Source organism: Scleropages formosus, chromosome 5, assembly GCF_900964775.1.
Source record: "Scleropages formosus chromosome 5, fSclFor1.1, whole genome shotgun sequence".
In the NCBI taxonomy this organism is placed as follows: domain Eukaryota; kingdom Metazoa; phylum Chordata; class Actinopteri; order Osteoglossiformes; family Osteoglossidae; genus Scleropages; species Scleropages formosus.
This window is the reverse complement of record NC_041810.1, coordinates 4,746,265-4,772,126: the sequence shown is the minus strand read 5'-3', so window position 1 is coordinate 4,772,126 and position 25,862 is coordinate 4,746,265. Positions and strand designations below refer to the sequence as shown.

General features: G+C 47.3%; 2 protein-coding genes across 2 annotated transcripts; one reads left to right on the top strand and one right to left on the bottom strand.

The window, feature by feature from the left end:
* Positions 1-517: 517 nt before the first annotated feature.
* Positions 518-10,698, bottom strand: LOC108930767 (signal-transducing adaptor protein 1-like; the record flags this gene model as incomplete). The annotated part of the gene is made up of 11 exons (XM_018746177.2): positions 518-1,310; positions 2,890-3,093; positions 3,227-3,329; positions 3,460-3,529; positions 5,047-5,178; positions 5,361-5,539; positions 6,557-6,613; positions 6,723-6,839; positions 7,193-7,264; positions 8,529-8,620; positions 10,590-10,698. Coding segments are annotated over 11 exons (1,263 nt in total), but the record flags the coding sequence as incomplete, so codon positions are not given.
* On the top strand, positions 10,628-25,607 carry LOC108930766 (tyrosine-protein phosphatase non-receptor type 9-like). The gene is made up of 13 exons (XM_029252316.1): positions 10,628-10,864; positions 14,638-14,778; positions 15,780-15,869; positions 16,404-16,528; positions 17,299-17,404; positions 18,137-18,247; positions 20,256-20,950; positions 21,525-21,621; positions 22,561-22,630; positions 23,076-23,154; positions 24,033-24,183; positions 24,506-24,713; positions 25,063-25,607. Exons 1-13 carry the CDS (start codon positions 10,832-10,834, stop codon positions 25,284-25,286), a joined length of 2,130 nt encoding a protein of 709 aa, XP_029108149.1. The 5' UTR covers positions 10,628-10,831; the 3' UTR covers positions 25,287-25,607.
* Positions 25,608-25,862: the final 255 nt, after the last annotated feature.

The window sequence follows — 25,862 nt, the reverse complement described above, 5'->3', positions numbered from 1 at the left end:
ACTCACCTGTCTTGCTGGTAGTACTTTACAGGAAAGATCATATGGATATTAACAAACATCTCAATTTTTAAGGGTCTAATTTTGGGACGTGTGACAAGTTTAAACAAATATGCTCATTTTGCAATTACGCACATACAACATTTCCAGCTTTACTGTGTATTACTTCAGCGGACTGTTCCTATTAATATGACCACAACAAAAAACAACTGGTTTTGAAATACAAGATTACATGACCCGATTACATGAACACACAGCTCTTCTATTTTATTTTATTAAAAAAATCAGGAAATTGACTATATTTGAGAATCACGCGTCTGCATCCAAATCTCTCCTTCTGTTGGTCTAAATAAACTTTTCCTGTTCTCTGTTAAATCAATAAATGTAAATAAATGTAAATCTGAATCCCATTCATATCTACCTGTGTTAATAGCCCTGTCTGCTCACTCACATACAGCCAGAATGTGGAAAATTTCATGCTGCTAAACTACCAAAAATAAGACCAGCACTCACTGAAAAATTATATATGAACAAATTTATTGCCTCGTGCCCCAGATTAAAACACATTTTGGTTAAAACAAAATAAAACATCTCTCCACATGTGCTGAAACTAAGTTATGTACAACGCTACCAGCCTTTCACAGAGAAACTGCACTTGACAAAAATGATATTGCTGTATTCTCTTAAAGCACATTACAGTGTGAAAGGATTGTTAAAAGCCTGAGCAAACTGATGTTCTTCTGCACTTTTAACTACTATTTCCAAAAACCCTCTTATTATTTTCAGATTTTGCATGTTAGAGGCGCATCCATGCCCACAAATACCCATCAAAAGACTCAGATTTGAATCTCACGTCCTGCTGCAGTACCCTCAGATGTGGTACTAACCATGAATTGGTACAGTAAAAATAACCCAGCTCTATAAATGAGTAAATTAGTGTAAGTAGCTGAGTATACATGCTCATAAAACACACTGCAAGCTACTTTGGAGAAGAGCATCAGCTTAATGTATACATAATAATTTTCCATCTTCTTTCAGCACAGATTTCTTACGGCGTACCGGATGTTTCATTATAGCTTCGATTTAAATCAGACTTTGATGAGTTGCTAAACAAGATCGCATCATCGTGCAAAAATGATGTGACACGACGACAGAAATGCTCTTAGTGAGCCGATGGCTGGAATACTATACCGCTGGGCCGGACGCGGGTCCGCTATTTGACAGACTACAGTGCTCCATGCTCTTGCTGGCTGAGTACAGCTGTTCCCTCCTCTTCCTCAGGGTCTGGTCCAGCTCATCCTTAAAAGACATCTCTGGGAGGAAAAGGGAGAATATGAGGAATCTACATTTTCACAAGCAAATGCAATTTGTAATAAATGCAATCAAGAGGCAAAGACATGCTCACATATACATTTATGTATTTAGCAGATGCTTTTCTCCACGGCGACTTCCAATGAACTCTATGTAGTGTTATGAGCCCATACACCTTATTCACCGTGGTGACTTACAATGCTAGATACACTACTTACGATGGGTCACTCATCCATACATCAGTGCAACACACACACACACACACACACACACACACACTCTTTCTGTCATTGACACTATGGGGGAACCTGAACAGCATGTCTTTGGAGTGTGAGAGGAAACCAGAGCACCCAGAGAGGAGAGCATGCAAACTCCACACAGGCTGAGCAGGGATCGAACCCACATCCTCTCGCGTGGTGAATTTATGAAACACATAAATTTACAATGAGAATGAATGAACTGAGGGATGGATTGCTTTTTATGCCAATTACAAGGGCAGCTACGTTACTGAGCACTCGGGCATCCTGATACATACATACTTACATACATCTACTACAGCAGCTCTTTGTCTAGTGGATAGGACTGCTACGTTTCAAATCCCGCCTATGGCTGTAGTACCCTTGAGCAGGGTACTTACCTTGAATTACTCCAGAAAAATTACCCAGCTGTATAAATGGGTAAATAATTAGAAGCACCTTAACATTGTAAGTCACTTTCGAGAAAAGCATCAGCCAAACAAATCAGTGTAAATGTGTTGAGTTTGAAATGTATGATGCCAACTTCTTCCTGCATTATCTGCCCAAATATCACATATTTATGATTTATGAATCTAATATGGGTAGGGGGTGCGGTGGCGCAGTGGGTTGGACTGCAGTCCTGCTCTCCGGTGGGTCTGGGGTTCAAGTCCCGCTTGGGGTGCCTTGTGGCGGACTGGCGTCCCGTCCTGGGTGTGTCCCCTTCCCCCTCCGGCCTTACGCCCTGTGTTGCCGGGTAGGCTCCGGTTCCCCGTGACCCCGTAAGGGACAAGCGGTTCTGAAAATGTGTGTGTGTGTGTGAATCTAATATGTGCTCAAATACATGACATTACTGCATTTATAAGCTGCTTTGGAGAAAAGCGTCGGCTTAATGAATAAATGTAACGGAAGTGGAAATATCGTAAAAGCAAAGACCGGAACTGAGACGTTTTCCCGTCGACAATCAAATTCAGAACTGAGCAACTAAAACCGAGTTTGCAGCATGCAGATAGTTTTTGGCTGAGAGTCTATTTTCAAAATAAAAATTACCGCAGCTGAAATAATTTCAAGCTCTTTTATACTATAAAACTCTATTAATCTCTAAACCGTGTTAATACCAATGCTGTATGGCGTATATCACTACCAATGCTGTATGGCGTATATCACTGTACTGGAGAAATTATTATCGTTAATGTGTTACGTTTCACTTTGGCACAGAGGTCAGCATTTAAATGCAATGTCACAGCAGATAACGGCAATCTAAGCAAGAGGCTTGTTTTTTTTTCCACATTAAGCTTCTGATTAAGAATAAGGCAAGACGTGCGCTCCTTTCCTTTGTCCTTTTCACCTTTGCCAGGGTGGTCTGGTTCTATGTACTCGTTCTCTTTTTCCTGTTCCATCGGGGGCTTTGGGGGAAGGGGCGGTCCTGCCGTCGCAGGCTGCGGGCTGCGGATCATGGGTACGACCCTGGCGCGTGGGGTGACCTTCGGTTTTGCAGCTGGCTTCGCAGGAACAGGGCCCCGCTCCGGGGGCATCGCCGGTGGGCACAGATCTAGGCATCGGTTATGGTTAGGGTTTGGATGATCATGCTGACATCACAAGCCACATGCGAAAAGAATAACAGAAACGTGAGAACGTTTTTCTAAGAATGCGATTGTATTGCAGGATATTTTATGCTCTCTCACCTATTCGTGTTTCGTAGGGCTTGGGATCGACATATGGCCGAAGATTCCCTGGAATATGTTCCACAAAGTACTCCAGGACGGCACTAAGGGTTGGCACAGTCACCTGGACATTGAAATAACAGCTGTCAGTATATTCACCGCTTGAGCCAAGACACGTAGCCTATGCAGCGAAACACATGTGTGAGGAATATTGGCAGCTATAAAGCAGCTGCGGTTCGATGGGACGCACACACCGGACTGTCCAGCTCAATGACGAACCCGGATGCTTCGGAGCGCACCTTGAAGTGCTTCGTAACCGGGCCGCTGAAAAACAGCAGGAGGGTGCAGAGAGAACGTCTCATTTCGCAGGCAACCACATATAACTTAGACACAAACAAGCACACTGGATCCTTGTGCTGTGAACATCCAAATTATGAATTTACAAATATTTTTAAATTACTAATCTAATTGTATGAACTGCACTTATTTTACATTACATTTATTTATTTAGCAGACGCTTTTCTTCGAAGCGACTTCCAATGAACTCTATGTAGTGTTATCAGGCCACACACCTTATTCATCGTGGTGACTTACACTGCTAGATACATTACTTACAATGGGTCACTCATCCATACATCAGTGGAACTCACTATCTGTCACTGTCACTCACACACTATGGGTGAACCTGAGCAGCATGTCTTTGGAGTGTGGGAGGAAACCAGAGCACCTGAAGACTTCCACTGCTAGATACACTACTTACAATGGGTCACTCATCCACACATCAGTGGAACACACACACTCTCTCTGTCACTCACACACTTTGGGGGAACCTGAACAGCATGTCTTTGGACAGTGGGAGGAAACCAGAGCACCCAGAGGAAGCCCACACAGACAAGGGAACATGCAAACTCCATACAGACTGAGCAGGGATCGAACCCATGTCCTCTCGCACCACCCAGGCTCCATGAGACACTAGCACCCTGAAAAGGTTCTATGACTTGACAGTAGTTGATAATAAAGAGCACACAACAGAGCAAGAATGTAGTAAAAAATTAATTCGGCATGCTTCCTCAGTGTTTAAATCTCGTGTCCCGAGTATCGGCGACAAGAACGAGTGATAATATGACGAATACTGCACGTTTACGGCATGAATCAGTCAAAAGTCAGAACTGAACAGAAATTTGTGGAGACGATCCACATTAATTAGAAATCTTTTTAAATTTTAATGTACTGAAAGTTAAAATGTTCCAATAAAAGTATTACAGTATGGCTGCAAATGAGACTTTTATGAAACCTACTCAATAAATAAATCCAGATCCTGCTATTATTATGATTTTGTTTATTATATAGATAATAAAGCAAACTGAAAGTGGCCAGATGCTGACAAACGTTGCACAGGTTGTTTCAAATTAATAAAAAAAGAATAAAATAAAAGTCGTGCGACGCACTGGAGTTCCGTCCATGGCATTCCCTCCCTCACAACCTGTACGAATGTATAATGCTCTTATGGGTTATTTTCCAATGGCGCAAGGCTGGAGGGGGAGGGGACACACCCAGGACGGGACGCCAGTCCGCCGCAAGGCACCCAAAGCAGGACTTGAACCTCAGACCCACCAGAGAGCAGGACTGTGGTCCAACCCACTGCACCACCACAACCCAGTGTATAGTAATGGTAAAATATAAAAGGAAAAGAGAAGTGAAAATACTGGTACGGTAGAGCCAGGAATGATGCACAGAGCAGTGTCAATCACATTATTTTTCTCGCTTGCCCTGTGTGGGCCTCCATGTGTGACTGAAACCTGTGCTAAAGATGTTAAACCCAAGAAAGCGAGCAGTCACACCTGGGCATCATCTGCCTTAGTGTGATGGCGTAGTTTACATTATCCGTCGCCGGACGCAGGATGATGCTGCCGTAGTCGGGATGCTCCTCCAGCATGCGTTTGGCCTCCTGCCGGGACACGAAGAAGACCCTGCTATTTGGGGAAAGAAAGAGAAGAGCAATAGAAAGGCATGAACATCACAGTGAGAAATGTGCCCGTTGTTGGCGCTGGCCACCACAGGAGCCAAAACCACTGATTTCATGTGAAATCTGAATGTGCCAGTGAGACAGGAAGATGCCCACCAGTGGTGGATGTCAAGGCGGAGTCGGACTCACGAAGGGATGCTGGAAATGACGTCATCATAGATGTTGCTGGGGTCCTGGGTTTGGAGGTCGCTGGTTTCCCAGGGAACCGACGGGGGCTGCGCTGCGGTCCTCTTACGTTCCATCTCAAGGGTCTCCTCCAGCTTCAGCATTTGACCTGGGAGCAGCTGAAGTTTACTGGGGATTTTAAGCTGGAAGAGAATGCCAGATTTTAAATTCCCTCTCTTCGTTACCTTTATAGGGGTCGAACAGCTGCCCATGCAAATTTTGTCTCTGTTCCTCTTGTCGAGGAGCGGATGGCACTGAGGTCATACCCCATCTCTGATGTTATTGTTGCTGTTGTTGAAAGACTTGTAAAATTATAACCTGTGTGATGCACGGTTGGGTGCACACAGACAGGCTTAGAAGGTCACAGGTAATGATTAACATCACCTTGCAGCAAAAAGGGATTTATGCCGGGCGGCACGGTGGCACAGCGAGTAGCGCTGCTGTCTTGTAGCGTGTGTGCGGTGCAAGAGGACATGGGTTTGACCCCCACTCAGTGTGTGTGGAGTTTGCATGTTCTCCTCATGTCTGTAAGGGGATGCTCTGGTTTCCTCCCAGAGTCCAAAGATGTGCTGTTCAGGTTCACCCATAGTGTGTGAGTGACAGAGAGAGTGTTTTCCACTGATGTATGGATGAGTGACCCAGTGTAAGTAGTGTATCTAGCAGTGTAAGTCACCATGGTAAACAGGGTGTTTAGGCTGATAATACTACATGGAGTTCATTGGAAATTGCTTTGGAGAAAAGGGTCTGATAAATAAATAAATGTAAATGGGACAGATGGTAGTGTAGTAGCTAGGGCTGCTGCCTTTGGACCCCAAGGTTGCTGGTTTGAGTCTCACTGCCAGCTATAGTAACTTTGTGCTAGGTACTTACCCTAAATTGCTCTAGTAAAAATTGCCCAGCTGTGTAAATAACTGTAAGGTGCTTCAGAGAAAAGTGCCTGCTAAATGAATAAATGTATTACATTGAGCCACGGTTGTCTCAATGTGAAATGACACTGTGGAGTCTAACTCCAAAAGAAGCCCTACTACCCCCTGTGTTTTTAATGTCTAGGAAACCAGGAATCTGTGCTATTGATTCTGGCTCCACATGAGCGTACAAATATGGGAACGTAGTTGTTGAAATGTCTTCCGAGGAGGTGTCGATACGAGAGATTAACTGACGTTTGCGACGGTCATGATGAACCCCTTCCACTCTTCCCCGGTGTCCAGGCTGTCAATCTGTGATGAAAAGTCAATTTTTAAATTTACTTATAAGTTGTTTTTTAGGGCAGGGAGGCAAATTATAGTGAACAAAACGTATTGATGCTGTGCATCTTTTCACTACGACCTTCAGCTGCACTTGCTCGTTGAGCAGCATCAGAGTGTAGACTGCGGGCCCAACTTTGATCCCCGGGTTTTCCATGACAATCGCCTTCAAGTTGCAAAGCTCTATTTTCTCTGAGTACTGCAGAAATTCAGCAATGCACAATATTTAAACTGTGGCTACGAATAAAACGTAAATATAGGAGGCATCAGAGGCTCAACTCTGCCAATCTCATACAGCACTATAATAACATGTATAACAGTATTTACCACGAATTACGCAATACAATTGCCATTTAGAGATCATATAATAAACACAAACACTTTTTTCTGACTAAAACATGAATGAGCTCAAATATTTATCCTTCAAAGACCAATAGATATACAGTATACACACATATACACAAATAAATCGCTGGTGGATCTCAGGAGGCTTTGGAGAACATCAAAGCCACATGTGCAGGATGACTGACAGAGGCAAGAATCCCCACATACCATGTCTTGCTTGTCATCTGAATAGAGAAAGATGGTGGATCCTCGCAACTCTCCAAAGAAACCGTGGAAGTCCTAGAAGGCGAAGTCAACATTAGAAGAGGACTTTAGACAACCAGAGTCCTGCTCATCATCCATTGAAGACCCACGCATATATTTCTTATTATATCTCTCAGTTACTCACACACTATGGGTGAACCTGAACAGCATGTCTTTGGAGTGTGGGAGGAAACCAGAGCACCCAAAGGAAACCCATGAAGACACAGGGAGAACAAGCAAACTCCACACAGACTGAGTGGGGATCGAACCCATAGCCTCTCCCACCACCCAGGTGCTGTGAGACAGCAGCGCTACTCGCTGTTCCACCCACAGCATTCCACAGCATCTACAGCAACACCTTCTCATGATGCCATCCCTCAGGCTGTATCCAGCCCTTTACATCTCCTCAACAATTTTGTCTTATCTTGGGTGAAGTTATCTTGGTAAATCTTATTTTGCATTACTAAAAAATGAGGGAGTTCGATGTCAGCTTTACTACCTGTAAACAGCAACGATTTTAAATCATAAATTGGTGAATGTACATGCAATTCCAAACTTCACATCTTTTAAAGGGACCATTTACGTTTTGAGAGATCATACTTTAGGCCGGGGATTACAAAGTATTTATAATAAAAAGAAAGTTTAATGTCATCTTGACTTTCAGTGAAGTCAAAACTCCAAAAAACAGAAATTAATGTACCATGTATGACACTAAGGTCTGTTCATTTCACACAACATGTGCTTTAGCTCAAGAAAGAAGGAAGAAATAAGTGATGTTAAATAATAACTTAGCCCAGATGATGAGGCACGGTGGCGCAGCACCTGGTGTAGGTCGGGCGTAGGTTCGAATCCGGCTTAGTGTGTGGAGAGTTTGCACGTTCTCAACGTGTTTGAGTCGGTTTCCTCCCCCAGTCCAAAGACATGCAGTTCTGGTGAATCGGTGACACTAAATTGCCTCTATTGTGTGTGTGTGCGTGCGTGCGTGCGTGTGTGTGTGACTACCCTATGAAGGACTACTGTTGCGTCAAAGGTGTACCCCACCAGCCTAGTGCCCAGTGATTCTAGGATAGGCTCCAGACCACCATGACCCTGACCAGGACAAGCGATGGGTGAAAGCGAGTGTGTGCTTTTACTGAACTCAATTCAGTGATTTCCCAAAATCAGCTGGGAACATGCATACATGTTTCAACCATCACTGATACAGAATATTTATTTTTTGGCTGCTAAACATGTACGAACTTCCCTGCGTCATCTGCATCGCACTTTTTAGTGTTTTAAGAGCGCGTCAGCACTTACTCACCTTCTCTCCAGGGAATTTCTTCAGCAAATGGCCACAGTGGTACAGGGGCAGAGCTGTGATTTTTTCCCTCCTCTTGCTGATGACTCGCGGAGCTGCAGGAGGAGGAAACATGTTGTACAGCGCTATTCCGAACGCCGGGCCCGATCGAAAAGTTCGCTGCCGGAGGCTCGCTGAAAACAAGCGACCCCCCCCCCCCACCCCACCGATTGAACTTGACCGTCAACTCGGTCACGTCAAAAAGATGAATGCGGAAAAGGCACTGAGATTTAATAGGGAGGGGATGGGGGAGGTGAGGGGGAAGTTACCCTCCATGACACCGGACACCTGCGCTGTACTTTGGACCGCAGCTCTGTGTCTCTTTTTCTTTGCTAAACAGTCCTGAGTTAATGCCTTAAACTTGTGACCGCAGCATTAACAGATGTTAAACGTTCGTAGGGCATTTTCGTGGAGCCCTGCAGAAACGTTACCGTTCCCAAGTCTTAAATATCATGTTTGCGAGCTTGCAAAGAAGTTAAAAGTGCAGAACATATGTTTTTAGAGGCTTTTATTTCATAAGACCAACAGATATGGTAAATAATTATGTATGCATTGGTCTTTTTTTGGAGGGGGGCATGGTGGTGCAGTGGTGCAGTGGGTTTGACCAGGTTCTGTTCTCTCGTGGGTCTGGGGTTCGAGTCCCACTTTGGGTGCCTTGCAATGGAGTGGTGTCCTGTCCTGGGTGTGTCCCCTCCCCCTCCTGCCTTACGCCCTGTGTTGCCGGGTTAGGCTCTGGTGTGTGTGTGTGTGTGTGTGTGCGCGTGCGCGTGATTTTTTTGGAAAAGGATACACTTCATTACTCATTAATTAGTACTTTATTGTTTAACTAATGATTATAACTGACTAAAAACAGTATGGAACCCCTTTGTACAGCTAGATTTTTTTGTTGATGCAACTTAGGGTAAATACCTTGACCAAAGGTATTATACCAGAAGAAGGAAGTGGCACTGGCATTAATTCAGGTAACAATGCACTTTCCAGTAATCCGCGTGCCCATGTTTCTCTTTCAACTGACTCTCTGTGTGTAAACCTGGGTTAGTACACAGAATCAACCTCATGCCACTTTTAACGCAGGTACTGTTAAAAAAAAATTATGTCAGCTAACCAAGTATATACCTTGACATAGAAAATACTTTACAAAACATGTTGAAAGTCTTGATTTGAACAATAAAAAAAAAAATGCACATTTTTTCAGGCTGCATTCCTAAAAACTGTATAAAGTGCAAAAGCGGCTGATTAAAGGATTTAATTAACTGTCGCATGAAACAGTGGCTTGGAGCGGCTGGTAGTGCGGTGGTTAAAACTGCTGCCTTTAGCTGCAAAGGTTGCAGGTTTGAATCCCACCCTTAGCTGTAGTACCTCTGAGCAAAGTGCTTACCCTACATCCTCCAGTAAACGTAGCCAGCTGTATAAAAGGGTTAAAAACTGTAATAAACCTGACATTTTAAGTTGTTTTGCAGGAAAGTGTCAGATAAATCTGATGAGTTTGAGATGGACGATGCCAACATCTTTCCGGATTATCTGACCAAACATGATATATTTGCAATTTATGTTTAAATTACAACATATGTAATATTTTGTATATGTATACACATATATTGTACACATTTACACATTAATATATGTAAATGTATACGTATATTATGCAAAATGTAAAAGATACGTATATTGTGTGTATACAATAATGACTACTATACTATACTGTATACACAGTCCATCCCAGTCACTGAATCAGTGCAGAGAAAGCCAGCAACATAACTAACTTATTAAGGCAGTTTTGTGTGTGGAGCAGAAAAGGTGAGACAAAAAGTGCCCCCTTGAAGTAAAGAGGAGCACAAACTATACTCAATCCTTCTCATTTATGAAGAAAACCCTTAAATACATTTCCGTCACCACATTATTTCCCAGAAAACATTACGCACTCCGACCTTAACACCCCTTGTTCCAACATTGACAAAACGGGAAGCGAGGGGGGTGGGGCTGTGCGAGAAACTGCACCAATAGGAGCGCTACGTTCTGACACACCCCGATTTGTGCTCCGCCTCTTGCCGTAGACACGCCCCTTTGTCGTCACGTTAAGGAGGAGGAGCTTCAGAGAACGAGGGTGTGGCCGGACCGGCGCGGCGGCGGGCGAGCGAGCGCTTTAGCGCCTGCCGTTAATCAACTCCAGCTCGCGGCGTGGATTCACGAGGGCGTGGCCTAACGGAACGTCGCCGCTCGCGGGGGCCGGTAGGCGGACACCCTGCGACTGTTGCCGAGGCTTCAAGATGGCGGAAGCCCTGACAACGCAGGAGGAGCGGGTAAGCTAACGCGCCGCGCGGGTGTTAATTTATGAGCCGCTTATTCGACCGCGCTGCTCCCTCCCGGCTGACGGCTTGTCCGGGCGCTCCGGCGTCCGCGTTTCGTCACCCGATCGCGGTGTTTCGCCGTGCGCTCGCCGCCTCGACGCTGTTCGCCACGGCCTGGCTCGCTCCCGCTCCCGCTCCCGCCGCTGCTGCTGCTGCTGGGCTGCGCAGTGTCCGCCCGCCGTGCCGAGCGAGGCGGGTGCCCGCTCGGTGCGCGTGCCACGGCGGCGGCGGCTGCTCGGCGAACGCGCGCCTAGTCTGAGCGGCGTCCGCACACGGTGACCTTTACTGCGGGTCTCGATCCCAGCGTGGAGGAGGAGGAGGAGCCGCCGCCGCGGCGCGTGCACCGACCGAGTGACCCCCCGTACGGACCGGGAGAGCGAGTCCGCGTTCCCCCCTTTACAGCCGCACTGGAACGGTCACGGTGTAGCACCGTCTGCGGCGGCAGGAGGCGTCTCGCGCGAAGAAGGGCTTTGTAGCCTGCATGGTGTTGGTTCGAATCCCAGCCCTGCCTAGTACCTTTGACGAAGGCGCTGACCCAGAACTCAAGCGCTAGGAAAACCTGCCATGTGAAAGGTCCGGCACTAAAAGACCCTTATGCTTTATTAATCTCTGTAGCTTACTGACATTTTCGTCCCAGGTGCCCCCCCCACATTACTATGGTAAGCTGTGCGCTACTACTGTTGACACTGTATGTAGTGTATCATTTCAGTGTATTTACCTTGGCCCTGGGTTCTACAGCAGGAGGTGGGATTTGAACCCCAAAACTTCAGGTCACAGGATGACAGCCCTCACTGGAATACCACCTTCTATCCCCCTTAATTATAGTTATTATAATTATAATAAAACTGATTTTTCGGTGAAAGTCTTGGCCGGGCAGCGAAACGATGACCACAATAATATTAAGGATAATGGTGACCGTGACCGTGAGTCCCCAGGTGTGTCCCGTACAGTAACTTGAGCCCCAGCCTGACTTTTCCCACAGCTGTGGAGTTAATGAGTCACACAGACTCCACTGTTGAGACATGAACTAATGAGTTATTCATAACTCCTCGCTGGGTACATGTGTGCAGTACCACACCCCCCCGGGATCGGTAACGGGTCTGTCCAGCTAATCAATCGATCGCTTACTTATGTTTGCTTGAATTCTGAAGGTAAGTTTAAAGTTATTCCCAAAATGCATCATAGAAGAAAAAAAAACTATGAATTTCCCAAATAATTTGTTGTTTTTCAACTGTCTGAGCTTTTAACCAGGCGGCACATACATTGGAAACGATGTAACAAAAGGAAGCGTGTAATATTAATATAAGGAATAAGCTCAGTAAGTAAATCGTAGTATATAGTATAGTAAGTATTATAATAATAGCATTACAATAGGAGGGTGCGGTGGCGCAGTGGGTTGGACCTGGTGCTTGTCTCCGGTGGGTCTGGGGTTCGAGTCCCACTTGGGGTGCCTTGCAACAGACCGGCGTCCTGTCCTGGGTGTGTCCCCCTCCAGCCTTACGCCCTGTGTTGCCGGGTTAGGCTCCGGCTCCCCGTGACCCCATATGGGACAAGTGGTTAAGACAGTGTGTGTGTGTGTGTGTATTACAATAGCGCGGTATGCCTGCTTATACAGTAAGGTATTTTTACTGTAACAGTTCGAGGTAAGTACACTACCTTGATCAAAGGTACTACAACAGGAGTGGGGGTGGGATTTGAACTAACAGCCTTCACGTCACAAGGTCATTTCCTTCACTGCTGCCCCAGTGCTGCTATTCCAGGATGTGAGGATGAGAAGCGTGAACGTGTGGGAAAAGGCAGTAAGGGGGAAACCGAGTGCACAGGACTTTCTGAGAAACCGACCCCCCGCGATGACTCTCCTGGATGGTAGTTGTTTTAAGTCACGGGGAGACGGATGCGTCTCGTCTGTCTCAGTATAACCAGCGGGGACTTATTTATACTGAGCCGGCCTTCTCAGAACTGGCCTGTGTTTTCACGGAAAGAATGAAGCGCGCACACACGCCCACACACACACACACACACACACACACACACACACGTGCACACGCACGCCGCCTTGGGTTTCCTTTTCACTGCATATTTCGTTGGCTGTTTCTGAATCAACTGACAGCTTCCTTTGCGGAGGGTGAATATTTTATTTGTAGTTTTTCTCACTGTATCACTTCATGTTACTTTACCCACTTTAATAGGAAAATGATCAATACCCCTCGACCAGGGTTGGGTCATGATCCAGAACCTATCCTGCAGTTGCTTGTTTTCAAGATATTTCTTTGTGACTTTTAATATAAACAGCTGAGATTTGGATGGAGATCAAATTTCCTATCAGGCTGAAACCGGTCCTTGAATATGTCCTCTGCCAGAATTTGGTAACACACAGCGTGGGTCACACTGATCCAGATGGGTTACTGAGATGGGGTTAGTGGACTCTGGGGAGTTTTTGGGTTGTGAACATCTGTACAGTTTAAAGCAACATTTCTATATTCGAGCTCCTCGCTTGTATGGAGGCAACAAAACATGCGGTGTGTGGGTGGCGTGGTGGCACAGCGTCTGGATATGGGTTTGATCCCCGCTCAGTCGGTGGGGATTTTGCATGTTTTCCTTGTGTCTGCGTGGGTTTCCCCCGGGTGCTCTGGTTTCCTCCCACACTCCAAAGACATGCTGTTCAGGTTTACCCATAGCGTGTGAGTAATAGAGTGTGTTCCACTGATGTATGGATAAGTGACCCATCGTAAGTAGTGTATCTAGCAGTGTAAGTCACCACGGTGAATAAGGTGTGTGGGCTGATAACACTACATGAAGTTCGTCGGAAGTGGCTTTGGAGAAAAGCGTCTGCTAAATACCAACCAACCAACGTCTATAACCGCTTGTCGGAGGGACACACCCTGGATGGCACGCCAGTCCACCGCAAGGCACCCCAAGCAGTGCTCGAATCGCAGACCTGCCACACAGGGGACACTGGTCAACTCCCCCCCTTGTCTGTTAAATAAATAATGAAATTTAAATCTTTTACTGTGCAGAAGTTAAATATTTTTACTGTAAATGTCCGTGTGGAATTTGCACGTTCTCCAGTTCCTGTTGGTTTTCTCCGGGTGCTCTGGTTTCCTTCCACAGCCCTTAGACATGTTTCGTATGGACTGGTGACTCTGAATTGCTCTTAGTGCCTGTGTGTGTGTGTGTGTGTGTGTGATTGCCCTGTGAAGGACTTGCGCCCTATCAAGGATGTACCCTGCTTTACCTCTCATGCATCCAGGAGGATAGCTACTAGGCTAGCTACTGCCTTTGGACCCAAAGGTTGCAGGTTCGATCCCCAACTCCGGCTGTAGTACCCTTGAGCAAGATACTTACCGTAAATTGCTCCAGTAAGAAAAATTACCCTGCTGTGTAGATGGGTAAATAACTAAGTACCGTAACATTGTAAGTCGCTTTGGAGAAAAGTGTCAGCTACGTGAATAAATATCGCTGAAGGGCAGCAAATAAACCTCAACATACAGGTCTGAAGTGTTACCGTTTATTAACTTTTACATACTTTGTAGCAATACATTCCGAGTGTTACTTGTTGTTTATGTTCAGTGAAGTCATCGGGTTTGAAATTCAATCGAGTGGTTATAGTCACCCGAGGCGTGCCCATGCGTGTGTGTGATTATGAGTGATTGACTTTGTTGATGCAGGGTGTGTGTGTGTGTGGAAGGGTGCCCTAAGGAGGCGGACCTCTCCGTGTTTTCCAGGCCGTGGACGAGTTCCTGGCTGAGCTGAGGAACCCGGAGCAGCGCGGCGCGGTGCTGGTGTCCCGCGGCACGGCCGTCAAGTTCCTCATGGCCCGCAAGTTTGACGTGTCCAGGGCCATCGACCTCTTCCGGGCGTACAGGGTGAGGAAGGGCCGTGGCAGCTCTCCGCTCTGCGGGGTCAATCTTTTCATTTGCTCCTCCCAAGTGGAAATGCACTGTGAACGAAGCCCAGCTCTCCTTAATCCCCCTTTAAAAATACGCAATCAAAGCATTTTGAAAAAACGTGGAATATTGGTTTTGTTGCAATATATATTTGGCCCCATGCGAAGGAAGTAGCAGCTTTATGATGGGTCAGAAAATGAATGTCCCTAGGTTCTGGGTTCCAGCCCCATTGTGGTGGAATAAGCTCCCTCTGTCCCTCAGAGCTGCTGAATCCCTTTTAGTGTTCAAGAAGGGTCTCGAAGCACATCTTTCTGACCCATTGGTATTCTGATCTCATAGCTGCTGAATAAATGTTATTTTTTGGGTCAACAAGGGGGCTGGATTATAAATTGCAGTTTTGGCTATGAATCTTTGGCCGTCTTACTGCTGTGAACGGTGAGCGTAACAGAAATATTGTGCTTGGAAAAACTGGGATTGGAGCACATCTGCTTGGGCAGCAGGTGGTTTTAAGCTGTGTCCAGTGTGATCGTTGTGAGGTTTCCGTTGCTCAGCATTAATATTAGTTATAGCTGGAAACTCCTCCTTAATAGTTGTCTCACAGCTGGTAGTGCAGTGGTCAGAGCTGCTCCCTTTGGACCCAAAGGTCGCAGGTTCGATTCCCCGCCTCCAGCTGCAATACCCTTGAGCAAGGTACTTACCCTATAATTGCTCCAGTAAAATTGCCCTGCTGTTTAAATGGGTAAATAATTGCAACTTTAACCCTGTAAGCTGCTTTGGAGAAGAGCGTCAGATAAATGAATAAACGTGTACATGCTTCTCACCTCATGGTGAGTTAATGCATGACTGACCTGTGGCGAGGCAGAAATCGTACAAGTGGCATTCTTTTGCGCTACGTTGTGTTCCGAAGGAAACGCCGGAACGCGCATCTGCAGTCGCCATTGTGTATGTTCGCTCCTCCTAATGGTATTTGTCTCCACTAGAACACGAGATTGAAAGAGGGCATTTGTGACATCAACCCGGACGAGGAGCCTTTGCGGTCCGAGCTGCTGAGCGGAAAGTTCACGGTTCTGGTAAGTGTTGGTCGAAAAGTGACTGCTTTGACTCCGCCCCTTTTTTACATTTTCATTTAGCTGATACATTTCCCCAGAGTGACTCACAATGTTAAGCTACATGTAGCATTTACTCCTTTATGCAGCTGGGTAATTTTATTGGAGCAATATGCGGTGACGTCCTTGCTCAAAGGTACTACAGTTAGAGGTGGGATTCGAACCTGCAACCTATGGGTGCAAAGGCAGCAGCTGTATCCACTGCGCTACCGGCTGCTCCCGTTTATTTGTTTAGCTGTCAATTTTCTCCAGAGTGACTTACATTGTTAGGCTTCTTACAATGATGTACCCCTTTATACAGCCCCAGTTGGGGTATTGCAGTGGGAGTGGGGTCTTGACCCCAGCCTGAGTTCAAAATGCTGGCACTAAACTCTACGCCACCTGCTGACCGTACACACCTCGTTTAAGTTTGTTCCACTTTGAACCAGGATTTTATGGCATGGCTTCGCGGACCAGGCTCTCGGCCCTTTGCGTTGACTCTGTGTGTTTCCACGGCAGCCCCATCGAGACGCCAAGGGGGCTGCGCTGGCGCTCTTCACCGCTCGCCTCCACAGGCCGGACTACACTACCCACAAGGCTGTGCTGCAGGCCATCATTTACCAGCTGGATAAAGCCATCGAGAGGTAACGCATCAGATGACAGCGGTGGATCGTGACCGCGTGCGCTCTTGACATACAGTTCCGCTCAAATGCATGAGTCCGCTTGCTGGGAACTGGTATTGGGTGAACGGGTTCGATGAGGAAATGAGGTATCGTGTCCTCCCAGCTCTCCTGCAGCAGTTCCCAGAGACACAGGGCAGCGCTGTAGTATGCTGTGTGTTGCTTTGCTTTGCTCCTCCCATCTAGTGTCCTGCAGCAGGTGTGCTCAAACTTTTGACTGGTACTTTTTACAAGTGTGAACTGTGGTGATGATTGTTTCTATTTACATTTATTAATTAAGCCGATGCTTTTCTCCAAAGCGACTTGTGGTGTTAAGCTACTTCCTTCTATACAGCTGGGTAATTTTACTGGAGTAATTTAGGGTAAGTACCTTGCTCAAGGGTACTATAGCTGGAGGTGGGGATTCGAACCTACAACCTTTGGGTCCAAAAGCAGCAGCTCTAGCCACTACCCTTCCCGCTGTCCCATACGCACCTCTTCTTATTATGATTGTTATTATGGTTACATTGATGTGATTGATATGATATTATGGTAACAACTACAATTGTTATTATGAAAGTATAAAATTGCTTTGACTTGTAATTTGTTTCTCTCGCTGTATTGGCGCAAATTTGCTTTTTTTTTGATGGGACTCTGTGGGTCAGTGCTGGTGGGCGGAAGGACTTTTGCGCTTTAAAATATTGCCGAGAGGTTCGTGTTGCTCCAGTGACGTGACCGATATTGATCTCCACCAGCATCCAGACGCAGCGGGATGGCCTCATCTTCATCTACGACATGACCAACTCCACGTACGGAAACTTCGACTACGAGCTCTGCGTCAAGATCCTCAATCTCCTGAAGGTGCGGGAGCCGGACGGGTTTGTCTTCGTCAGGCGCTCGTTCCGGGTGCCCAGCTTCACCCCCCGCGCTCCTCTCGTCCGTTGATTGCTCTCAAATTGGCTGTCGGCAGGATCGGATCGGATCGGACACGGGTTCAAATCCAGCTCAGTCTCCGTGGGGGGGGGGTTTGTGTGTTTTTTCTGGGATCGTGTCGATTTGCTCCGGGTGCTCAGGTTTCCTCCCAGTGTTCAAAGACGTGATTCAGGTGAATCGATGACTTTAAATTGGCCCATTGTGTGTGTGTGTGTGTGTGTCTCCTGTCCAAAGTGTATGTACTGGACCCTACCTCACACCTTATGGTTCCAGGATAGACTGCGCACCACTGTGACCCTGCATTGAACAGTTTTGATTGATTGGGGGGTGCGGTGGCGCAGTGGGTTGGACCACAGTCCTGCTCTCCGGTGGGTCTGGGGTTCGAGTCCCGCTTGGGGTGCCTTGCGGCGGACTGGCGTCCCGTCCTGGGTGTGTCCCCTTCCCCCTCCGGCCTTACGCCCTGTGTTACCGGGTAGGCTCCGGTTCCCCGTGAACCCGTAAGGGACAAGCGGTTCTGAAAATGTGTGTGTGTGTGTGTGTGTGTGTGTGTGTGTGTGTGTGTGTGTGTGTGTGTGTGTGTGTGTGTGTGTGTGTGATTGGATCGATGGAATGGAAGTATCAGTGTATGAATTGTCACTCGCTCTTCTCTCTCCTGCTCAGGGTGCATTTCCCGCACGTCTCAAGTGCGTCTTCATCGTGTCGTCACCGCTGTGGTTCCGGGCCCCCTTCTCCGTGCTGCGCCTCTTCGTGCGGGAGAAACTGCGCGAGAGGGTAGGGGTCCGCAGCGCCGGCGCTCTCGTCTCCTCCCCTCCCCCGCACAGCATGGTCGGCTCTACCGTATTTTTACAATGAACGTGCCGGAAGAGGCCGCGTGGGTGTGCGATTAATGTCCCGCTCCCTTTCCTCTTAGCTCCTTACAAGCTGTGTTCATTATTGCCATTTTTCACAAATCGCAACATTTTCTCCCCCCCTCCGTCTGACTCTTCTCCTGCAGAACTGCTGAATCAGGTGGTGAGGCTTCATTGTTCTGGAATTTTTAGAAGTAGAAAGTCTCCCAGCTTCTCGGCGAATGCCAGTGTTCTTGAGCTCGTAGGGGGCAGTAGTGCCGAGTAGCGCTCCAAGCCAAGAGCCGTAACGGTAGTGGGCTGCGCTCCCCAAAAGTCCCCTTCGCATGTGTATGTCATCTCTTAGTGTGGCACAGGTGGTCCACTTACACCAGCGAGACACGTCCCACCAACCTCATGGTCATATGTTCGAGTCCTCATGTTTGGTTGCAACACCTAAGGGTGGCCGCTCCGTTTGCTGTATGGCATCGACTGCCACGCACTTCTTATTGGCTCGGTCAGCGTGTCCGTGATTGGGTTTTTTATTTTACGTTACAATACATTTATTTATTCAGAAGAAGCATTTCTCCAAAGCGACTTCCAGTGAACTCTCTGTAGTGCTATCAGCCCACACACCTTATTCACCATGGTGACTTCCACTGCTAGATACACTACTTACACTGGGTCACTCAACCATACATAGTGGAACACACTCTCTCTGTCACTCACAGACTGTGGGTGAACCTCAGCAACATGTCTTTGGAGTGTGGGAGGAAACCAGAGCACCCGAAGACTTACACTGCCAGATACACTACTTACACTGGGTCACTCATCCATACATCAGTGGAACACACACAGTCTGAGTAGTGGTAAAATGTTGTTTGATGTTGACAGTGTTAAAATGTTTTATTTGCAGAACAACTTTCTGTTTATGGTACTCTTTATTTACAATGGCTGTCAGTGTTAAAACGTTACTACGGTTTTCTGGTTTGGCGGGAAAGAAGTGAATGAAAATGGATAGAAATTAGAGTGGAAACACAAGTGCAGCGTGACAATATAGTATTTTATTCTATATTAGTTTTTATATCTGTATTTTATTCCATATTGGTGTTTTTATTTAATTAGTGGAAAAATATAATAAGGCCTTTTTGTACAACATACCGTACATACATCCACAGTATCATTATAATTAGTGTAATTACAGCGAGACAAACTAATTGGAATGAAATGCTGTTGTAAGTGAGGACCACCTGTATTAATAAAACAAAAACCTCCTTAAGGTGTGTTGCTAGAGGTTTCCAGGGTCTTATGTACCGCGGTGCCACACACAGGCACAGCACGTACAGCTGCGGTCGGGTTTACTGGCACTCGAGCCATTTTAACCTTTTCTCTTAATATGGGAAGATTGAGAAAAAAGATTTGTGCTGCTCATTTCATTCGTTTTGCTGACATCTTTAAACTTAAACAGGTTAATGGAAAAAACATTTAGAAGCTTCGCCTTTTTGGGTAGGAAATCAAAGTCTTGGACAAAATCATTAGTACCTGAGAGTGACTGCTTGGGCTTTTCACACTTTAGCTGACACTTTTCTCCAAAGCAACTCACACTGTTAAGCTACTTACAGTTTCACCCCTTTATACAGGTGGGTAAATTTATTGGAGTAATTTAGGGTCAGCACCTTGCTCAAGGGTACTGTTGTCAGAAATGGGAATCGAACCTGCGACCGTTGGGTCCGAAGGCAGTAGCACTGCGCCACCAGCTGTCCCTTTTTTTTTTGGATTTTTTTTTTTTTTTTTTTTAGATTTAAGCTGTCAGTGACCCTTATAGAATTAGCCAGTTCTTTTTATTTGAAGAGCTATGGTTGAAATTTCTTGTGTGCTGGTGATTTTGATGACAATTCTCCGTGTGTGTGTGTGTGTGTGTGTGTGTGTGTGTGTGTGTGTTCGTTCCCTGCCAGGTGTGCACAGTGAAGGCTCATGAGCTGGCCAGCCACATTCCCATGGACTCCCTGCCGGAGCACCTCGGCGGTCGCTCGCGGTACAGCCACGTGGCCTGGATCCAGGCCTGCATCAACTCGGAGCGCACGGGGGTCCCGCTGTCCCCCCGCTCCTCTGCCCCCGCCTCCAAGGACAAGCTCAACGCCAACGTGCGCCACCATCACCACCACCCCCGGCAGCGACAGCCCAACTGTCAGAACTGGAACGGTTCCACTCACGGAGCTGCAGTTGTGGGGGCGGATTTGGGAGGAGGAGGGGACAGGCTTGCGGACCACGGTAAGGCTGGCCAAGGCGGGAGCCCCGGTGCCAAAAGAAACGGACTAGGCGGACAGAGCCCCCTCGATTGGGACGCGCCCCCGGACGCGGCCCCGCACCAAAAGGTGAGCGACGGGACCGGACGAAGGGACGTGGTCCGGGCAGGGCTTGACGGCGGGGAGGAAGGCTGGCCGCCCCAGAAGACGCCCCGCCGTCCGTCGCGATGCCAGGACCTGCGTCCTGCAGGAGAGCAGGCGCAGTCGGTACACGTGCCCGAGCACGGTGGCATGGCCGTCAAAGAGCTGCTCCAGTACGTGAAGAGGAAGAAGAAGAAGGGCATCTACCAGGAGTACGAGGAGATCCGCAAGGAGCCGCCGGCGGGCACCTTCGAATACTCCAAGTGAGAGGCCTGTTAAGCAGTACCGCGGTACTTTGCTCGGCAAAGACCAGTACAGTTAATCTGTGCACCCCTGGAGCTCGGGTGACCGCATGCTGGAATGGTCGTACGGTCCGGTGCATCGCAGTAGTGCTTTCCAGTTAAAATAATGGGTTTGAGGAATGCGGATTTAAAAAAAAAAAATCACTACTTCACTATTTGAAGTGGTTGAACTTTTGACAACAGAAATATTTTATTATAAAACAGATTTAGTAGTGTAGTAAAATACATTTTTCTAACAAAATACATTTTATTCAATTACTGTATGAATGTCTTTTTATTGTATGATAAACTGTTGTAAGATGATACATTTACATATTGCATAACTAGTGTAAATATTTTAAAAAAAGGAAAAAAATCACACAATACATTGGAATGACACATTCAGTTGCTTGACTGGACCCCCCCCCCGTTCATCTGGTCATGTGAGGATGAAGTAGGCTGAGTGATTTTGTTGTGTTCAGGGGTTGCTGTTCATAGCAGTTTTGTCTCTAGAACTCACAGTATGATATGACTATATCCACCCACCCCCCTTCAGGAAGCTTTCCAATCAGATCAAGAACCGATACAGCGATGTTCTGTGCCTGGACCACTCCAGGGTGACGCTCACGACTCGGCACGACGCAGATGATGAGGTATAACTACTGTACAGCGGGTCGTGCTCTTCTGCCAAATAGTGCATGTGCTCTTCCAACAGAAATATCATTACTGTCATCCTTCTTGAGTTTGTGTAACGCTTTTCTCCAGGGTGACTTAAACTCTACAGCGATTTACCTATTTGTGCAACAGCTGGTATTGTAGTGGTTAGAGCTGCTTCCTTTTGGGTCCGAAGGTCGCAGGTGTGGATCCCATCTTCAGCTGTAGTACCTTCGAGAACGCTACTTGCATATCAGACACTTTTCTCCGAAGCGACTTCCAACGAACTCTACGTAGTGTTATCAGCCCACACACCTTATTCACCGTGGCGACTTGCACTGCTAGATACGCTACTTACACTGGGTCACTCATCCGTACATCAGTGGAACTCACTCTCTGTCACTCACACACTATGGGTGAACCTGAACAGCATGTCTTTGGAGTGTGGGAGGAAACCAGAGCACCCGGAGGAAACCCACACAGATACAGGGAGAACATGCAAACTCCACACAGACTGGGCGGGGATTAAACCCACATCCTCTCGCACCACCCCGGCACTGTGAGGCAGCAGCGCTGCTCCCTGTTCCACCGTGCCACTGAATTGTTCTATTAAAATTACCCATCTGAATTAATGGGTAGATAATTGTAACCTTAACATTTTAAGTGGCTTTGGAAAAAAGTGTCAGATAAATGTTATGCAGCAGGATATTTTTACTGTATCTACTCAGAGGGTACTACAGCTGGGAGTGGGACTCGAACCTGGCACTTTGCGATTCTAAGACGAGCACTGAGTGCCATGCGATCTTTTCAGCGCTTTGGCGGATTAGTGAAGCGCTAAGCACCTTGGTGACACTATATACGCTATAATAGTTTGCAGTTTTGTTCCCTTACAATGCAGAATAATCGTCGTTCTTGTTGGTTTGCCTTCTTCTTTGCAGACGTCGGATTATATCAACGCAAGTTTTATGGACGGGTACAAAAGAGTCAACGCCTACGTTGCCACTCAGGGTGAGTCGTCGCTCTCCCACCAAATCACAGAGTTGCTCACAGCGTTTGATCATTTATCTGTGTTTTATTCGCTTGGAAAAAAAAAAATATACTACAGGTTTCCAAAAACTGAGAATAAGCGGTGGAGAGTCCATGAGCTGCCGGAACAGGGGAAAGGACACACAAGGCTTTACATTACATTTTCTTATTTAACTGATTCTTTCCTCTAAAGTGAATGAATAAAGAGAAAAATGTTAATACACCTGCGATTATTTACCCATTTATACAGCTGGGTAATTTTTAGGGTACGTACCTTGCTCAGTGGTACTGTAACTGGAGGTGGGATTCGAACCCATGAGCTTTGGGTCTAAAGACAGCGGCGCAAACCACTACGCTACCAGCTGCCCCCTGCATTTCTGCCTAGTTTCTGTGCCTTTGTCTCACGAGACGACGTGTTCTGTTTCAGGGCCTTTGCCAAAAACCTTCGGTGACTTCTGGCGCATGGTGTGGGAGCAGAGGGTTCTGATTATCGTCATGACAACCAGGTAACGACTAACGGTGCTGTTTTTTTTGCTTTTGGACCTATGGCTGTGGTCCTTCGCTCTTTCAGCCATTTCTTAGCAACTGCATACGATACGCTAAATAAAGGTTTACAAACAAAACGTACTTACGTATGATTCTCAGTCTTTGTTCATTCAGCCTCTAATGGAAAAAATACAGAGTCGCCGAGTTACGAACGTCTGACTTGCGTACAACCCGTGGTTACGAACCACCCTAAAGTGGAAATAATAAAGCGACCGGAAAAAGGTGAAACGCAAACTCTGGAAAAGCGTTCGGCTACAGTCACTCAACGATCGGGACAATTTTAAAAGACAATGTGAAAATGATGGAGCATCTAAAAGGCTCTATCCCGATGAAATCTGCAATTGTCCGACTTACGTACAAATTCGACTTAAGGACAGACTTGGGAATGGAACTCATTCGTAATCCAGGGACTGCCTGTAAAACGGAACAGTAAAGACGAAAGAAGTCGATGAAAACGATGCGAATGAAGTCGGACTCGCCTACCAAGACGAGATTTTTTAGTGCCGTCTTTTTACTCGCGTTACGCCACGTGAAACTGGCAAACGAGGAGCCGTGGAGGTGAAGACCCTCCTGCGAAAAGCACGGCGCGGTGGCTCCGTTCTAGCGCCACGGAACCGAAATTGAAGCTGCGTAGATCCGAATAAATGCCTCGTAAGCCGAAGAACGCGCGTTGAACGAAACTCCCCGTAAAGTCACGTTCTCGTACCCGGAACTGGCGCGTCTCGGGCGAGCGGCACGAGTCGCGGGTCACGTATTTTCGTAACGCGACCGTGAACGCGTGTGGCGGATCGGGCGACGCCGGGAGATTGACGGGTGCGCCGCTGCTTTGTGCTGGCAGAGTGGTGGAGCGCGGCCGGGTCAAGTGCGGCCAGTACTGGCCGCTGGAAGAGGGGTCCGCCGACGTCTACGGCCGCTTCCAGGTCAGGAACAGCCGCATCGAGATGTTCCAGGACTTCAAGCTCTCGCATCTGGAGCTCTGCGACAGCCAGGTGAACGCGCTCGTAACGCCAAGGCCGGCGCTCTCAGCTTTGCTGTTCTATTGTATTAATTCCATAATGAGTTTTAATTTTTTTTTTTAATACTCTTCCCTGTGAAACGTAAGGAGTGTATTATCTCGTCTATTTTAATCAGAGCATGCGTTCAGATGTTTCTCCCTACGTAGGAAGGCATTGTGTGTTTCAGAAAATAGACACCGTGCCCCGATCAGTTGCGCTGTAGCACGTGGGAGGGATTCGAACCCGTGTCCTTCAGTTTGAAGAGCAGTAGCTCTAAACGCAGCGCCGCTTTCTTCGCCTTACTCTCTCGTGCCAGTCAGGGGAGCGCCGGGACGTGGCCCACTACCTCTACGTGAGCTGGCCGGACTTCGGCGTGCCCAAGTCGGCCTCCGCCATGCTGGACTTCCGCGCTCAGGTCAAGCGGCACCAGGAGGCCGCCTTCCAGGCCATGTGTACCGACTGGACGGGGCCGGCGGGGGGCCCCCCGCTCGTGGTGCACTGCAGCGCCGGAATCGGAAGGACAGGTATCCCGAGGGCCGCTTTCCCTGCGGATGTGCGTTCGTTTGTAAGAAAAATGTTTTTACGCCAAATCGAATTTAAAAAAAAAAAAAAAGAATTGACAATTAAACAGAATCGTACGGTATAAAAATTTCAGTAAAAAATAAAAATCTAATTTAAATGAACTTTTCCATCGCTAAAGGGATACTTTATTTCAGAAGTGTAGGTGTGCAATACGAAATACATGTAGGGAAGCTGCAATATGAATGTTAATATTTTTGTGTCGTTATTCATGTGCTTTTAGGTGTTTGTCTGTCTTTTAGCGTTTAAAAAAATGTTTCTGTCGTTCGTCTGTCCTCTCGTCGCCGCGCCCAGGCACTTTCTGCACCCTGGACATCTGCCTGTCGCGGCTCGATGACATCGGCACCGTGGACGTGAGGCAGACGGTGCGGCGCATGCGCTCCCAGCGCGCCTTCAGCATCCAGACCTGGGACCAGTACTACTTCTGCTACAGGGCCGTGCTGGAGTACGCGCAGCGCCGGGGCCTGCTGCCGCCCGTCGAGTGGTCCGACACCGAGCTGGAGACCGACAGCGAGTGAGGCGCCGGGATGGGAGGAGATCCGGGCGTCCGGGGTCCGAGGAGGCCGCGGGGCCGCGTCGCCGTTCCTCGTGAGCGCGGCGAGAAGAAGGCGGCGAATCGCTCGAGAGGGCGCGCGGCCCCTCGAAGCGTACCGACCGCGTTTCCCCGACTCGCCCGCAGGGGGCGTTCTCCCGCGTCGGGTAGGAGCCCTTCGGCGCCGCCGTCTTTCCCTCTCGCTGTTCTTCAGCCGTTCTGATTTGGGCCGCGAGCTTCGGAAACAAAACGGGAATACTTGAGCGAAGAGGAAAAAAAAAAAAAAAAAAAAAAAACACGTGGTTTTCACAGAGACAATAATAATGTCACAAGTTCTGCGATATGGTTCTCATTAGAATGTTTTCTGTTAAATTAACTTTTTTAAAATTTTTATATATGCCTGCTAAGGCGATGGTACTGCCCTAAATATTTGGATGCTCTGGACATAATTTTGAGAAGTTCACTTTTTTTTTTTGTTTTTTTTTTTTAATGTTCATCTGCATCGCGTGTAACGTTTGTCAGTGACCGTTTTGTTTTTAAAGGCCTTATGTTTAAGTGTGCG